Source organism: Biomphalaria glabrata, chromosome 2, assembly GCF_947242115.1.
Source record: "Biomphalaria glabrata chromosome 2, xgBioGlab47.1, whole genome shotgun sequence".
NCBI classification, from domain to species: Eukaryota; Metazoa; Mollusca; class Gastropoda; family Planorbidae; genus Biomphalaria; species Biomphalaria glabrata.
In genome coordinates, this window is record NC_074712.1 from 2,087,695 (window position 1) to 2,104,298 (window position 16,604).

At 36.7% G+C, this 16,604-nt stretch overlaps 1 protein-coding gene across 1 annotated transcript; it reads right to left on the bottom strand.

The window, feature by feature from the left end:
* Positions 1-5,099: 5,099 nt before the first annotated feature.
* On the bottom strand, positions 5,100-10,333 carry LOC106053442 (putative adhesion G protein-coupled receptor E4P). The gene is made up of 3 exons (XM_056022128.1): positions 10,164-10,333; positions 7,025-7,320; positions 5,100-5,326 (listed from the first exon to the last, which is right to left on the bottom strand). Exons 1-3 carry the CDS (start codon positions 10,331-10,333, stop codon positions 5,100-5,102), a joined length of 693 nt encoding a protein of 230 aa, XP_055878103.1.
* Positions 10,334-16,604: the final 6,271 nt, after the last annotated feature.

The window sequence follows — 16,604 nt, forward strand, 5'->3', positions numbered from 1 at the left end:
TCGTACAACCCGCGCCTTTTTAAACCAGCGCGTAAATTGGCGCACCGGAACTATTTCTTCTCTTGAGGCTTAAAATGAGATATCCATAAAGCTTTTCACCGCTCAATAGTTATTTTATCTTATGTTGTCTATAATACAGACGTTAATTCAAACACAAATAGTGAGAAGCTCTACGCGTCATGCATTTAGTCATGCATTTTAATCAATGACCTAAATTCTGCCACGTCACTGGTTTTCCTGGCTGACTCAGGCAACCCATTCCATGTTCTAATAGCACTAGGGAAGAAGGAGCATTTGTTTTTGATGTCACATACAATCTAGTACAAATTACATTAGTTTAGCTGTTTTAATATTTTAAATATGAGAACTTGTTAATTTCATTCAAATGGACCGAATTAATTGCTGTTAGATGGTGTAGTAATTTCGTCTGAAATACGATGAATGGTTTTCCATTAAATAAAAAGTGTAATCTAAAACTTTACCGAAAAATCAAGTTTTGAAAAAACATTCTCCAAAAACAATTATTGGTAGCATGGTCAGTCTTTTACCTGTTTGTTTTAAATCAATGGACTCCTAACATTCTTTTTGTTTGAATAAAATCTGGTCAGTTTATATCCTGTTTGTTTAAATTTAACAACTGGTCAGACTGTATCCCGTTTTATTTAAAATTAATAGGTCTCTGGTCTGCCTACTTCCTGTTTCTTTACATTGAATGGCCCCTGCTTAGTCTATATCCTGTTTCTTTAATGGCTTATCATTATCACCTGCTACCGTGGTCCTGTCTAGGGCAAATGCGTTGTCAGCTTCTTCCAGGACTCTCGGTTCTGGGCTAGTTTTCAAACTAATGGTCTCTGGTCAGTCTAGAGTTTATATTCTGTTTGTTTGAATTAAAATGACCTCTGGTCGTCTATGTCCTGTTTGTTTTAATTGAAAGGCTTATCATTATCACCTCCTATCGTGGTCCTAAAGCATGGGCCACCAGCCATCCTCCTACAGGACTTTCAATCTGGGATACTCTTTAAACTGAATGAAAGTCTAAATCCTGTTTGTTTGAATGAATTAAAAAAAATGACCTCTGGTCAGTCTATGTCCCGTTTTTTTTTAAATTAAAATGACCTCTGATCAGTCTATGTCCTGTTTGTTTGACCTCTCCGGGATGATCCTGTGACTGAAATCTCTCGCCAAAGTGTTCTGTATAAATCCGAGACTCTCCTATTGCAGATAAAGGAACTTAGTATGGCCACACCTTGCAGTCCGTTCAGCATGACCGAGAGGAAACTAGTGGAGAGACAATTGCGTCACGAATTAGTTTTGTATCACAACATGGAGTACAAAGAATTGAAGCTGCTTCAAAAACAGTGGTTCCCAAACCTTTTTTTTAACGGAAGAATTGAAGCTGCTTCAAACCAGTGATTCCCAAACCTTTTTTTTTTAAATGGAAGAATTGAAGCTGCTTCAAAACCAGTGATTCCCAAACCTTTTTTTTTTAAATGGAAGAATTGAAGCTGCTTCAAAACCAGTGATTCCCAAACCTTTTTTTTTAAAATGGAAGAATTGAAGCTGCTTCAAAACCAGTGATTCCCAAACCTTTTTTTTTAAAATGGAAGAATTGAAGCTGCTTCAAAACCAGTGATTCCCAAACCTTTTTTTTAAAACGGAAGAATTGAAGCTGCTTCAAAACCAGTGATTCCCAAACCTTTTTTTTAAAACGGAAGAATTGAAGCTGCTTCAAAACCAGTGATTCCCAAACCTTTTTTTTTTTAATGGAAGAATAGAAGCTGCTTCAAAACCAGTAATTCCCAAACCTTTTTTTAACGGAAGAATTGAAGCTGCTTCAAACCAGTGATTCCCAAACCTTTTTTTTAAATGGAAGAATTGAAGCTGCTTCAAAACCAGTGATTCCCAAACCTTTTTTTTTAAAACGGAAGAATTGAAGCTGCTTCAAAACCAGTGATTCCCAAACCTTTTTTTTTAAACGGAAGAATTGAAGCTGCTTCAAAACCAGTGATTCCCAAACCTTTTTTTTAAAACGGAAGAATTGAAGCTGCTTCAAAACCAGTGATTCCCAAACCTTTTTTTTTTTAATGGAAGAATTGAAGCTGCTTCAAAACCAGTAATTCCCAAACCTTTTTTTAACGGAAGAATTGAAGCTGCTTCAAACCAGTGATTCCCAAACCTTTTTTTTAAATGGAAGAATTGAAGCTGCTTCAAAACCAGTGATTCCCAAACCTTTTTTTTTAAAACGGAAGAATTGAAGCTGCTTCAAAACCAGTGATTCCCAAACCTTTTTTTAACGGAAGAATTGAAGCTGCTTCAAAACCAGTGTTTCCCAAACCTTTTTTTTTTAATGGAAGAATTGAAGCTGCTTCAAAACCAGTGATTCCCAAACCTTTTTTTTTAAAATGGAAGAATTGAAGCTGCTTCAAAACCAGTGATTCCCAAACCTTTTTTTTTTAAATGGAAGAATTGAAGCTGCTTCAAAACCAGTGATTCCCAAACCTTTTTTTTTAAAATGGAAGAATTGAAGCTGCTTCAAAACCAGTGATTCCCAAACCTTTTTTTTTAAAATGGAAGAATTGAAGCTGCTTCAAAACCAGTGATTTCCAAACCTTTTTTTTTAGACGGAAGAGTTAAAGCTGCTTCAAAACCAGTGATTCCCAAACCTTTTTTTTTAGACGGAAGAGTTAAAGCTGCTTCAAAACCAGTGATTCCCAAGCCATTTTCCTTAACGGAACACTTCGCACATTTTGAGTATTTAACGGAACACTTCGCACATTTTGAGTATTTAACGGAACACTTCGCTCATTCTGAGTATTTAGCGGAATACTTCGCACATTTTGAGTATTTAACGGAACACTTTGCTTATTTTTTTTTTTAAGAGAGATTAAGTCACGTGGTGACCTACTAGTTAATTATTCTAGTAGTTCGTGAAGCACCTCTTCGGGCCTCGCGGAACACAGTTTGGGAAACACTGCTTTAAATCAATCTACACTTTTAGTATTTCATTTTCTTTTAATTGTCTTTCAGTATATAGACCAATTCTTTACTTATATATTTTCTGCAGACCTGATAGGGACAAGCCCATAATTAATTTGTTTGGTACCTACTTGCCTGTTACATAGAGATTTTCTTAATTTTTCAAGATTATCATAGTGTGTGTGTATTAACTGTGTATGTATGTATGTATCCAAGATGTATGTATGTATCCACGATGTTTGTATGTATATATGTATGTATGTATGTATGTATGTATGTACGCATGTATGTATGTCTGTTTGTATGTATTGACCTGTGCAGTTCATGTACTTTGTCTATGAAGCAATTTTTTTAAAACTCTGTCTGTCTGTCTGTCTGGTACAGTTTGAGTACACGTTTATATCTCCCACTTCCCCTTCTCGGGTCGAGTTGAAACTTTTAACAGTTATTCATTATTTCTAACAAAATATAAATGGTTAATTAATTAATTAATTTCGATAATTAATTATTTTGTTTGATGTCAAAAACGTAAACAAATGCTACTTATTAAAAGATGTGGCTGTATATGTGGAGTGATTCCACATATTACGTTTTGTATTTGTTTTTCTCTCACTTCTCATTCTCGGATCAAGTTAAAATTTTGCAGAATTATTCACAGTCGACTACAAATCTATCCATCTAAATATTTCCCTGTAATATTAATAAATATATGGTAGTGATATTGCGGTTTTTCCTATTAGATAAGCATTTGTTTTTGTTATTATTTTAAAATATTGTTGTAACCATAGACATACATAAATATAAGACTGGCCGATTAAAGAGTTTTATGAAACGAAAATTTGTGACTTGCAATTTTGTGTACTTTATTATATTGCATTTATGAGCAGTATAAAAGTTAAGTATTCATATCTATTTCAGTCATAACCTATATAAGTATTACATTATTTTCACTAGTGTTTTTTTTAAAATCTCTCAGCGTGAAGATCATGCAATTTTTCATAATTCGGAAATCCGAATACAATAGATATACATGTTTTCAAGTTGCATGAAGTTACTTCCTTTTTCCAGTCTATATTTATTCATGTCTATGGTTGTAACCCATCATTGCACCAGTGCTTGTGGTGCGTACGAGCGCATTATTAAACAATGACGGACAGACTGTATTAAAGAAAAGAACAGTGTATTAAGTAATTAGGAAGATTCTGAATTGTTGGGAATTAAGAAACCGTCTTTTGTGCTGCCTGGAGACTGTAATAGGGACATGGAACGAAGCGGAGAAGGCTGTCGTTGGTCCGTATTCAGGGTTGGTGGAGAATGGTTTGGTAGAATTAAGAACAAAACTCTTGGAATGCAGAAGGCTGTTAGGTGTTTGTCCTGGGGGAATAAACACACTTATTGAGGGAGGGCTGGAGAAGGAGCAGACATGTTTAAAAATTAACTATGGGGGGGGGGGGGGTCAGACAGGCCAAATACGCTTGAGATTGGCTTGGCTACCTATCAAAGGGGCTGGAAGTTTGACACCCGACTCGAGCGGAGATTTGTTTACTCAGCGCCTTGGACCACAGCCTGTAGATATTTAAGATAAAAAGTACTCCCAGCATTGCGATCATTAGGGCAGACGAGGCAAAGGTCATCTTTTTTTTTTTATTGACGACGGTTAACGAGGGTGTCTCTCAACGACCAACAGCTTAATTTCCCCCAACTAATGTCAGGTCTCCATTAAAGTTGGGTGGACTAAGAAGCGCCCTAAGGATTCCGTTTTACAAAATTCCATTATTCACCGAGATTTGAACCAGGGACCCCTTCGGTTCGGAATCCAATCGCCTAACCACTCAGCCGCCTTGCCCCATTTTAAGGTAGTATTTAAGTTTGTATGCAAAAAAGATGTGGTTTGGATCTGGAGCTACACCTCAGCACACACACAAAATACCATGGATGGCTGCCTGGTCGAGTGATCTGCTCCTGGGTCTGTCTCATGATGGTCCAGGGTTCGAACTATGTCCGCATCCACCCCTTTCCCCCTCGACTGTTTGGGCTAGGATGTAATCATCTTTAATCGTAAAGGAGCATCATTAAAAAAAAAATCATCTAAAAAAAAAAGGCAAAGATTTAGGATCGAAAACTTACTGCAGTGGCTGGTTGTTAAGAACCTCAGCCAGGATAGCAACAAGCCAAAACGCCCCGGTCACAGTGGACAGCTTGACGTAGACAGTCACGTGGAAGTCGGAGCCAGACGTGAACAAAGAAAAAGTCTGAAGTCGTCGTATGCCGTAAATTTTGTAAGCTGCCACCAGAAAGAAGGCCACGTTGACCAGGGTGATAACCAACAGGGGAACTGTGACAAAGATACCTGAGGTTAGACAAAAACAACAAAGAAGTTTGTTAACGCTTCTATAACTTGTGCTTAAAATTGTTAACTAACGCTTTATACTACTACAGTCTAAAAAGTAATAGTATAAATTATTTAAAGTAGAGTCTCAACACAATCGTCATTATGCATGTGAGACATGGAAGTCATCTCTTAAAAATTGAGGAAAGACTAAATGCGGCTCAACAAAAATGGCTGAGACGGATTTTGGGAGTCAGTTACACAGATCGGGTCTCAAACAAGGAAATCCTATGCCGAACTGGGAGTCGAACACTTAGTGAGGTTGTGACAGAGCGTCGCATGAGGCGGGACATGTTCTACGTCAAAATGAATTACGCACACCAAGAGTTGCGATGACATGGAGGCCAATACGAGGAAAGCGCAAACAGGGACGTCCTCATATTACTTGGCGCCACACCTTCATGGAGGACCTCAGAACAGTGGACACCAGGTGGGAGGAGGCTTCAGACATTGCCAGTGACAGATCTTTATGGAGATAATGCGTCTTCCAATACGACGAAGGGCGCTGGAGGACCTAAGTCTAAGTAAGTAAGTCTCAAAGTAGTGGCCTTGATTAATGTGATAGTGCCCAACTGAAATGAATAGCCCTGGATTATTATCCTTAAATAAACTACAAGTGTAGTCTGAGTTATTAAAAAAGTGGTTTAGCTTTCCACAATGAAGTGATTTAGAATATGACAAAGTATTGAAAAAGTATTATAGATAGCTACAAAATAATATTGACATAACCTCTGTTATTAATATCATATACTGTATCGGTTATCGTTCTTATGTTTACATGTGCTTGTAACTCGTCCGTAAGAATGTGTTCACGAAATGTGTGTTGTGTAGTCATTCAGTGTATTAAAGACATACTATACAGACATGGTTTTTGACTCTCTTATCTTTATGTTCATAAAAACCTCAAAGTAATGAATTAATTTACTACACAGAGCATTCAGATTGCTACAAAGTAGTGCTATAGATTAATATAAATGAAAAAGGAATGAGTAAAAAAAAAATTGACATTAACATTTGGACAAAGTCTTTAGCTTTAGCAAATATGCTGTCATAGAATTAACTACAATTGAGAGAAAGATTTCTTAAACAAAATTGCATTGGTGTTGATATTACATTTTTCTTCAAAGTACCATCACTTTGCTTGGTTTATTAAAAAGCTTGTATCCACTAAAAATCCTGTCTGGCTGGTACAAATTTTGAACAGGTCACTTCTCCGGCTTTTCCTTCTTGGATCAAGTTTAAACTTTGCACAATTATTCATCATTCTTAACAATACATACATCGATCAAAATAATTAACCAATTAGTTAAGTTAATAGTGGTTAATGTTGTTTGATATCAAAAAAGGAAATAAATCATATAATATTGAAATATGGGGTGTAAATCTTGAGTTCTTCCATTCAAGATAAGCTTTCGGATTTTTTAAAAGTATTTTTGTAATATTTTGCTTGTTTGATAAATGGTTTCGCTTGATCCAAGCGTCAAAACCTATGAAAGGCTTTGTCTCTTTTAAAAGAATATGTCCTCTTTTCAGAGGCTTTGTCCTCTATTGAAAGACTTTGTTATATGAGTCTGATATTCCTATTTATTTATCCTAAACGAACTAATCAATCTAAAAGAAAAAAAACAACAACAGACAAACAATTAGATCTCTTCCCACCTCTGAACAAGGGCAAATCCAAATAACACATAACATTTCCATAGCCGACTTGTCTCCCTTGAGTAGCCCAGTAGCTGTACACTATCACTACAATGACTGCAGTGAATGGCAACACAAATGATCCACATACAGACTTTCTTAGCCCATGAGTTGTTGAGCCGGCACTGTAGGTTGGAGTGTTGGCTGTGAACACGTGATACATGTGGTAGCTGCACATGAAGCTCCAGGAGAACATCCAGAGCCACAGGAAATGAGTCACGACTCCAATCACTTGGCAGAGAATGCTGGGCTGAGATCTGAATGTAAACATGCAATATTACAGTTTAATCTTATGTAATAAAGTCGTTAGTTCAAAAAAAGAAGATTGATAAAGTCGTTAGTTCAAAAAAAGAAGATGATTACGTCCTAAGCGTCATGCATTTAGTCATGCATGTTAACGTATGACTTAAATTCTGCCAAGTCACTGGTTTTTCTGGCTGGCTCAGGCAAGCCATTCCGTGCTCTAATAGCACTAGGGAAGAGCATTTGTACCAGCCGCTTATTGGAATAGTATGTTATACATACCAAAACCATACCATGACACATAAAAAGTTCTAGCAATCACATCCGAATTTTTTAAAAGTGAGATTCATCACATATCTATTAGATTTTTAAAAAATTCCTGATTGTGATATCAGATTATGTCTTTTGATTACAAACACCAGATTCGAGTTTGTATTTCAGTATTTTAATGTTACATCTCTACTATATCAAATGGAGCTCAGTTCTAGACAAATCACACTCGTATATCGTTCAGATCCTACTGGAAATCGATTAAATAATGAGTTTGTTTTAGAATCGTAGGTTAGCTCCGGCCTTATAAGTTTGTTTTAGAATCGTAGGTTAGGTCAGATCTAATAAGTTAAAATCGTTTTAGAATCAAAAGTTAGATAAGGCCTTCAGGCAACTTCGAAAAAAGCTCAATCTATTGTACCTGGCGACCGCTCGCTTGAATGATTTGTTAATATATACCCGAACTCACTTTGGACACATTTTTACAGTGAAAATGAGCTTATATGTTCTGTTAGTTCGAAACGTAATTGTTCAAGTTAATTTGAATAGAAAATATTTGTAAGCGCCCCTGCAGTCTAGATAAAACTTTACTCGCGTCGAGACGTTTTCCATTGCAGCTTTAGCGAAAAACTCTGGGCCTGTTATTAGCGGAAAATAACTCTGTCCCAATGTAAATACAAACTTTACTGTGTGTTCCGTTGCATCTCACTGCCTGAAACGTAGACACTTCCGGTCACTCTCCCATTCATTTCAACTGACATATACAAGTAAAATTAAACTATATAGACACACACACTCATCCGTGACACATAATGAGATATTACTTGTATTTTTTTTTAAAATACGACAGTTTTGCCAAAAAAACCGATACGTTATCGCACGAGGTGTTGTTGAGCTCACCTTTCTCTGTTTAAGAAGTATCATTGGGAATGATAATCTTATTTTTTTCCAGTAGATTTATAAATTACAGCTAAACACCAAAAACTTACTAAAGCCACGCCCCACTGAACATCTCAGCTACAAAAAGTTTTAGCTTTGATGGGGATTCGAAGTCAAGATTGTCGGCAAAGAGGCTAAATGCGTTACCAAAGAGCCACCATCATTGCTTACATATTAATATAGCGGTTTTGTTTTTTTTTCAATCTGGCAATGATATTTTGAAAAATGGTATCTTATATTATATTATTTTATATCATTTTAAAAATATTATTGTTTAGCTTCGTTACATGTTACATGTTAGCTATTGATATGATTGCTACAAGCTGCATATTAACTATTTATATGATTGCTACATGCCGCATGTTAGCTATTCATATGATTACTACCTGTTGCATGTTAGCTATTCATATGATTACTACCTGTTGCAAGTTAGCTATTCATATGATTACTATCTGTTGCAAGTTAGCTATTCATATGATTACTATCTGTTGCAAGTTAGATATTCATATGATTACTACCTGTTGCAAGTTAGCTATTCATATGATTACTACCTGTTGCAAGTTAGCTATTCATATGGTTACTACCTGTTGCAAGTTAGATATTCATATGATTACTACCTGTTGCAAGTTAGCTATTCATATGATTACTACCCGTTGCATGTTAGCTATTCATATGATTACTACCTGTTGCAAGTTAGCTATTCATATGATTACTATCTGTTGCAAGTTAGATATTCATATGATTACTACCTGTTGCAAGTTAGCTATTCATATGATTGCTACATGCTGCAAGTTAGCTATTCATATGATTACTACATGCTGCAAGTTAGCTATTCATATGATCGTTACATGCTGCAAGTTAGCTATTCATATGATCGTTACATGCTGCAAGTTAGCTATTCATATGATCGTTACATGCTGCAAGTTAGCTATTCATATGATCGTTACATGCTGCAAGTTAGCTATTCATATGATCGTTACATGCTGCAAGTTAGCTATTCATATGATCGTTACATGCTGCAAGTTAGCTATTCATATGATCGTTACATGCTGCAAGTTAGCTATTCATATGATCGTTACATGCTGCAAGTTAGCTATTCATATGATCGTTACATGCTGCAAGTTAGCTATTCATATGATCGTTACATGCTGCAAGTTAGCTATTCATATGATCGTTACATGCTGCAAGTTAGCTTTTCATATGATCGTTACATGCTGCAAGTTAGCTATTCATATGATCGTTACATGCTGCAAGTTAGCTATTCATATGATCGTTACATGCTGCAAGTTAGCTATTCATATGATCGTTACATGCTGCAAGTTAGCTATTCATATGATCGTTACATGCTGCAAGTTAGCTATTCATATGATCGTTACATGCTGCAAGTTAGCTATTCATACGATTGCTACATGTGACTCATACGTACATGTGCAGGCTGGCCAGCAGAGAAACTTGTGCCATGAGTAGACTGCAGCTGAGGAACATGTTATTTCTACCAGCCACAGTTCTCAATACAGAGAACAGTAAGTAGGTCAACAGAGTCACCAGAAGACATACAATGGAAATACTAAAACAGACTAAAGTCAAGATGTATTCCACCCAACACAATATCGCTTCACATTCTTTGTTCGTACTTTTGAACTCTGACCTTTGCTCTTTCAACTTTCTGTCTATCAAATCGATGCAGACGTCGAGCCCTCCATTGTCGTTGATTTCGACCATGACTAGATCTTCGCTGTCTGTGATGTATATCTGAGTGACTTTGAAATCCAACGTTATATTGACTTTTGGTGGTATAGCTATTTCATTAATAGTCATCTTGTAATCAGATTGATTGAAACTTATAAACATGCATATCAATATTCCGGAAAGTTTTACAAATTTAAACTTGAGATTTTCTTGTGGTTTGTATTTTATTTCAGAGATACACGTGAGGTTTTTCTGAGTAGAGACTCCTGGAAGAACTTGTGGACTCAAAGACAGATAACTGGTAGAAGACAATTTGAATATAAATTCACGCTGCATAAACTGTTCCAGAAATCTTGTCTCAAACTCTGATCGTGATAGAGTGTCAAGGGCATTAACTCTTCCCGAAACCCAGAAAGTGCGAGTTATCGTTAATGCCTCCCACAGAGTTGTGTTAGGCTGTGATTCTAGTACTCCTAATTGAAGCTCACAAAGTCTTGATAAGAATTGAATGTAAAACTCCATCTGCGACATTGAAATAAGGAAAATGATTAGATTTTTTCAATATATATGAAAATATGATAATCAAAAAGGTTTGATAACAATATTTATTGTGTTTTAGCGATGGGCTGGACACACTTGCAGGATGGAAGACTCCTGTATCCTTAAACGACTCCTTTATGGTCAATTAAACAAAGAGAAGCTTCACAAGGTGGACAAGGAAAACGCGTCAGGGACAACTTCAAAGCTTCTCTAAAAGGCCTTCAACATTGACCCAGTCACATGGGAGACGGAAGCACGTGAGAGACAATCATGGCGTCGCGATGTGAAAACTGGCACACAAATTTGCAAAAGGGAAAAAGAAACACGCTTGCAGAAGAAAAGCGTCGGAGAATCAGATCAAGGCCGATGACACTAGCTCGGGCTGGAATAACCTGTCCAGTGTGCAGGCTCACATAGGTCTTACCAGCAAACCTTAGTCAGATTATACTACCACTGCAAGCCAACATAGCCAATGTTGTTTGTGGCAATGCTGAACAACTGGAGAGAAAATCACACTGTTTTTTTTTTTGGTGTAACTTTTTTATGGTCATGTCTTCAATGTAACCTTTAGATCTATATGTAAAGAAAAATGTCTTCTTTTCTCTTGGTATCGCAGTGTCATGTAGAACTTCCACCTTGAGTAGCACACAGCAGATATTAAAATTCAGTAAGTAACAAACTCATAACAGACAATACATTTATTGAATAAAGATAAATTGGCTGATAATCCAGTCACAGGATCATAGTCATCGTCTTTTCTTTGAGTTCCTGGTGGAACATGGGGCCTCAGTAAAAACACGCCACTCTCCACGGTCTCTTGCTAGTTTTTTAATGGCTTCCCAGCTCTTTCCTGTCCTCTCGGCTTCATCTAGTATACTGCGTCGCCACGTTCTTTTTGGTCTTCCTCTACGTCTTGTTCCCTGGGGGGTTCCACTCTAAGGCCTGCCTAGCTCTGTTGCTGGTATCTTTTCTAAGGGTGTGACCAATCCATCTTCACTTCCTCTCTAAGATCTGCACTTCTATATTTTTCTGTCCACTCATCTCCCACAGTTTAATGTTTTCTATTTTGTCGTACCTGTGTACTTTTAGGATATTTCTCAGGCATCTGTTGATGAAGCTCTGTATTTTTTTTGTTGTGGCTTCAGTTATTCTCCATGTTTCAGAACCGTACAGAAGCATAGAACACTTTTGAATAATAATATCAGAAAAAGTCACAAGATATTGAGAACGAAACTATAGTAATATCATTGCTCTCTAATATTAGGAATTAGGAATTAGGCTGCCAGAAAAAATAACTACTATTGATTTGTGGGAGAGAACTAGACAAAAGCCCATATCCCAAGACAACACAAAACGAAAATGGAGCTGGATAGGACACACCCTGCGAAAACCAGCTACCAATGTTGCAAGGCAGGCACTTGACTGGAACCCACAAGGAAAGAGGAAAGTGGGCAGACCCACGCAAACCTGGAAGAGGTCAGTCATCAGTGAAGCTGAGGGTACTGGAATGACATGGGAGCAGATGAAGAAAGCAGCTCAGAGCCGAGTTCGGTGGAGAGGTGTGGTTGCGGCCCTATGCTCCCCTGGGAGTGCACAGGATTAAGTAGGTAACTACAAAACTACATATTCCAGCAGAAAAAAATAAAAGTCCATCCTCTCCCAGGACCAAGTAATAACACTTGTTCTACCTCGTGTTTTTAACTCTTTCCCTCCGTAATTATTTTTTCCATATCCTGACGAATTCTTCAAGTTGCTCCTTACTATTTCACTACCCTGTTATGATTAAGCTTCAATAACTTTTTTATTTGTTATCAGAAAATGTTTTAGTTGGTATAGAATTCAAGGGGAATGCATGCTATTGTTATAGAACACAAAATAAAGTTTATAAAATCTAACATTAACTTAGTTTAATGAGGTCGAATCAACGATGGTATCGTAAATTAGGAGAGAAAGAGTTAACTCAGACCGACATCTTTTTCCACGTTAGAAAAATACGAGATATTATCAGTGAATGTCACAGTGAGTCTCAAACGAGGCTGTGATACTTAACACAGTCTGCAAAAGCGCTTACAGTTCAGCAGCGAAAAAGCTAGCTGGAAGCAGAAGAATACAAGTATCTTCGGGCCAGAATTAAAAATTTACTCATTAGACTTAACTATACATGTGTAGTAAGATATCGATCAAACTTGATTTCATTGAAACAGTTTACCTGGGTCATGAGGAGGTACATGAGGTTGTGAGTTGAAGAGATCTCATCTCTAAAACGCTTCGCCATGATGTCTACATCCTCATCTTTGACTACCAAAGAGAAGTGAAATGAATAGTAAAGGCTCTTGACTTCTGGCAAATACTCGACGCATTTACCTCCCTTCAGATGCTTGCCGGGTGTACATCGAAGCTCGAGACATCGACCCTAAATAAAGAATAAGCGAAAACGATATATAAAACCGAAATTTTGTGTTCCAATTTATTTTTTAAAAAATATTGTATAACTAGCTGGATATGGGCCGCGGCCTAAGGGCCTAAGTTTGGGTATTGCTAATCTACAGGATTGGATTTAGATCGATGTCAAACATACAGAATGTTTGCTTCACATTTGTTAAAATTTTGCTAGGAAAATAAAAGTACAGTGTGAAAACGGGTTTGCCCGATTTAAAAAAAAAATAAAATTTCTTTCTTTAACTGAGATATAATTAGGTGATTTTTGTCTATTTTTATGGCCCTCTGGTAGTGGGAAAGACATTTATAAACACCGCCGTCTTCGACATAAACTAAGGGACATTTATATGAAGTTTTATGTAGATTGGTAAAACGGTTTTGATTTCTATGCGGGACATACATACATATATATGGCTCTTTCTGATTTATATATTGGATATTACATTACTTGAACGAGTTTAATATATATTTCACGTTATGGAAAAATGTCAAGAATAAACCACTTCATCATAACTACCGGTGCTATTTAAAGAACAATAGAGTAGAAACAAAGGGCGACAACAAGTAGAATAGAACGATGTAGTCTAAATCAATTTCAACTGTTTGTCTCCCTTGTGCTATATTTAAGTACTGGACATTTTTTTTGCTAATCTCTCTTACTTACATCGGGGGCTGACCATTCCCTGACTGAACAGTTAGCAAGTGTGGATTCGAACATTAGCCCTTCAGCATCTTCGTCTTGCTTCGAGCCACCTCTAAAGTTGAGCAATAGGGAGAAGGATCTGTCTGGTATGTGTGGCATCAGTTGAAAGCATCGCTCCTTGTCCAGTGGATCCTCTGATAGATAGGGGTCATAAAACTATAAAGAAAAAATCAAGAACAATGTAAAAATGTTTTTAAAAACAAAAAACAAAGCTTATCTAATGGGAAGAACTCCACATTTGGGTCGTCGTGTTTAAGCATGTAAGACTACAGAGAAGTATTCACCATCCTTTTCCATCGTAACAAAATATAGGCTTCTAGTATTTATGATAAATAATATGCAAGAAATTGTAGAGCCATTTAGCTTTTTATTACAAAGTGTGACCTAGAATTAGGATAGGTCATAAGACCGCCGTCTCCTGCCGTACTAGCAAGTTAGTCTAGTGATATTTTGTGGTCCCAAATTATACTACCCAGGCTATTAATTATAACCTCTAGATATATAACTTACTAAGACATACACGTAATAACTTTGAGATTTCAGTATAACTAATAAAGAGTTTATTTAGGAACAAAAGAAAAAGATCATTAAAAGAAAATGGGCATAAGGGCCAACAAAGGCAAGTCAAATAATTTTTAAAAAAATCAAAATAGTAGGGCCGGTTCAGTTCAACATAATCAAAAAACTGCCATCATAGAGGCACAATAGTGTCTCAGCTCAAAACAATGGATTGCTATTATATAATACAGGTCCTAACAGTCAAATGACAGTCATCCATGAGACACACAACTGTCTCGTATCAAGACAAAAGTTTGTCTTTTACATACTATACGACCCAAATCTGGTCTTTATAAAAAAAAAACACGTACAGGAAAGGATAAGAGACTAAGTAGGCTAGACATAATATTTACATAAACCAACTTATTAACAACAAATAAATAAAGTCTACTTAGCTCGTTAGTGAAAGATACATTTCCATAAAGTGGCACACTCCTCTTGAGTAACACAGTCAGAGCAGAACAACACAACTATCATATAAACATTAAGGAGATTTAGTTCACAATAATGTACAGTGGTCAGCTCAAAGACTCAAGAGGAAGTGGCCATTGTAAACAGTTAATTAACAGGAACATAAATAAAGGGGACTAACTCTAATAAAAAAAAATAAAGGTAGCCACCCTTATTGTCCCTCTTGTCACACAAAGCCTATATCAAGTCACGCTGTCTGTCTGGTAAACTGCGCGTATGCATTATGGCTTCCACACGCATTCTCGGTTCAGGTTGAAACTTTGCACAAGTATTCCTATTCGTAGACACTATATGAATCAAGAATAAAAAAATAACTAATCATTTTTTTTTACACCAGAAAGACTAAGACTAAGACTAAGACTGCTTTATTGATCCTAACGAAAATTTGTTGTGATTACAAGGACTCGTTTCTCATATAAAGACAACACAACAGAAAAATACACATAAATACAACAGACAACATAAAGAGTTCATTCAGCGACTACACACAGGTATCTTGGTGCATTTCATGTTCCCTGATCAATGAGTGGCGGTGATAGAGTCTGACCGAGTGAGGTACAAACGAGTTTTTGTACCGCTCCGTTCTTGTTTTGATTGACAGCAGTCGCCCACTTCGCGACGACCTGGCGTAGTTCTGATGGAGCGGGTGGCCGTTGTCTTCCAAGATTTTTTCGATTTTTCTTAGGCACGTTTGTTCAAAAAGTTCCTTTAAATTTGGTAATGTTGTGAGTGTAATTTTTTATGCTTTTTTAATGATGTTTTCTAGACGTCGCAACAGTTTAGATGAGGCGTTGCCTTGCCAACAACTTATTCCGTATGTTAACAGATTTTGTACAGTCGCGCCGTAAAATGTCTCAAGGATCTTCTTGTTTAATTTAAAACTGTTGAGTTTGTATAGAAAAAAGAGTCGCTGGGCTGTTTTCTTTGTCAGAGTTCCAAGGTGGTCTTCCCATGAAAGCTTGTTGTTGATGATAACGCCTAGATATTTATATGCCTTTACTTGTTCTATAGATGAAGTGTTTATTTGCAGTTCACGTATAGTTTGTTTTTTCTTTCTAAAATCTATTATAAGTTCTTTAGTTTTTGTGACATTCAGTTCTAGAAAGTTGTCGGTGCACCAGTTTGTAAACTCTTCTATCGAGCTTCGATACTGAGTTTCGTCCATGAAATAAGACCGACTATGGCAGTATCATCAGCGAATTTAATGAGTTTAACTGAGTCATAGATGCTTCTTATGTCATTAGTGTAAAGAGTGTATAGTACAGGAGAAAGTACACAACCTTGTGGAGCACCCGTACATAGTACGGTAATTAATTCTTAGTATTCAGGTATATCGCTAAATATGTAGGGTTTTGCCCCCTTATATGATTGTACACGTCATTTCTCTGAACCCATTCTCGGATCAAGTTGAAACTTTAAACAATCATTTATTGTACCTAATAAAACATGAATAAATTTTAAAATTAACCAGTTAGTCAATTAATTATGGGAAGCGTGGTCGAGAGGCCAAGTGCGCTTGAACTTGGCAGCACGGAAAACCTACTCCTAGATACCCCATCCCCCCCCCCAACCGGTCCACAAATGAGATTGGACCAAAAGCGCTCTGAGCATGCTATAAACATGAAAGTAGCGCTATATAAAAGCTATAGTAATAATTGAAACTTTAACTCTACATTATAGAGAGGTACA

Excerpts from the sequence above, each read along its gene's own strand:
- LOC106053442 (XM_056022128.1), bottom strand. The coding sequence starts at position 10,333 with ATGACTATTAATGAAATAGCTATACCACCAAAAGTCAATATAACGTTG. Across the intron at positions 7,321-10,163 it reads AGAAAGTTGAAAGAGCAAAG|ATCTCAGCCCAGCATTCTCT; the intron begins GTCAGAGTTCAA and ends GTTTACATTCAG. Across the intron at positions 5,327-7,024 it reads GGATTTGCCCTTGTTCAGAG|GTATCTTTGTCACAGTTCCC; the intron begins GTGGGAAGAGAT and ends GTCTAACCTCAG.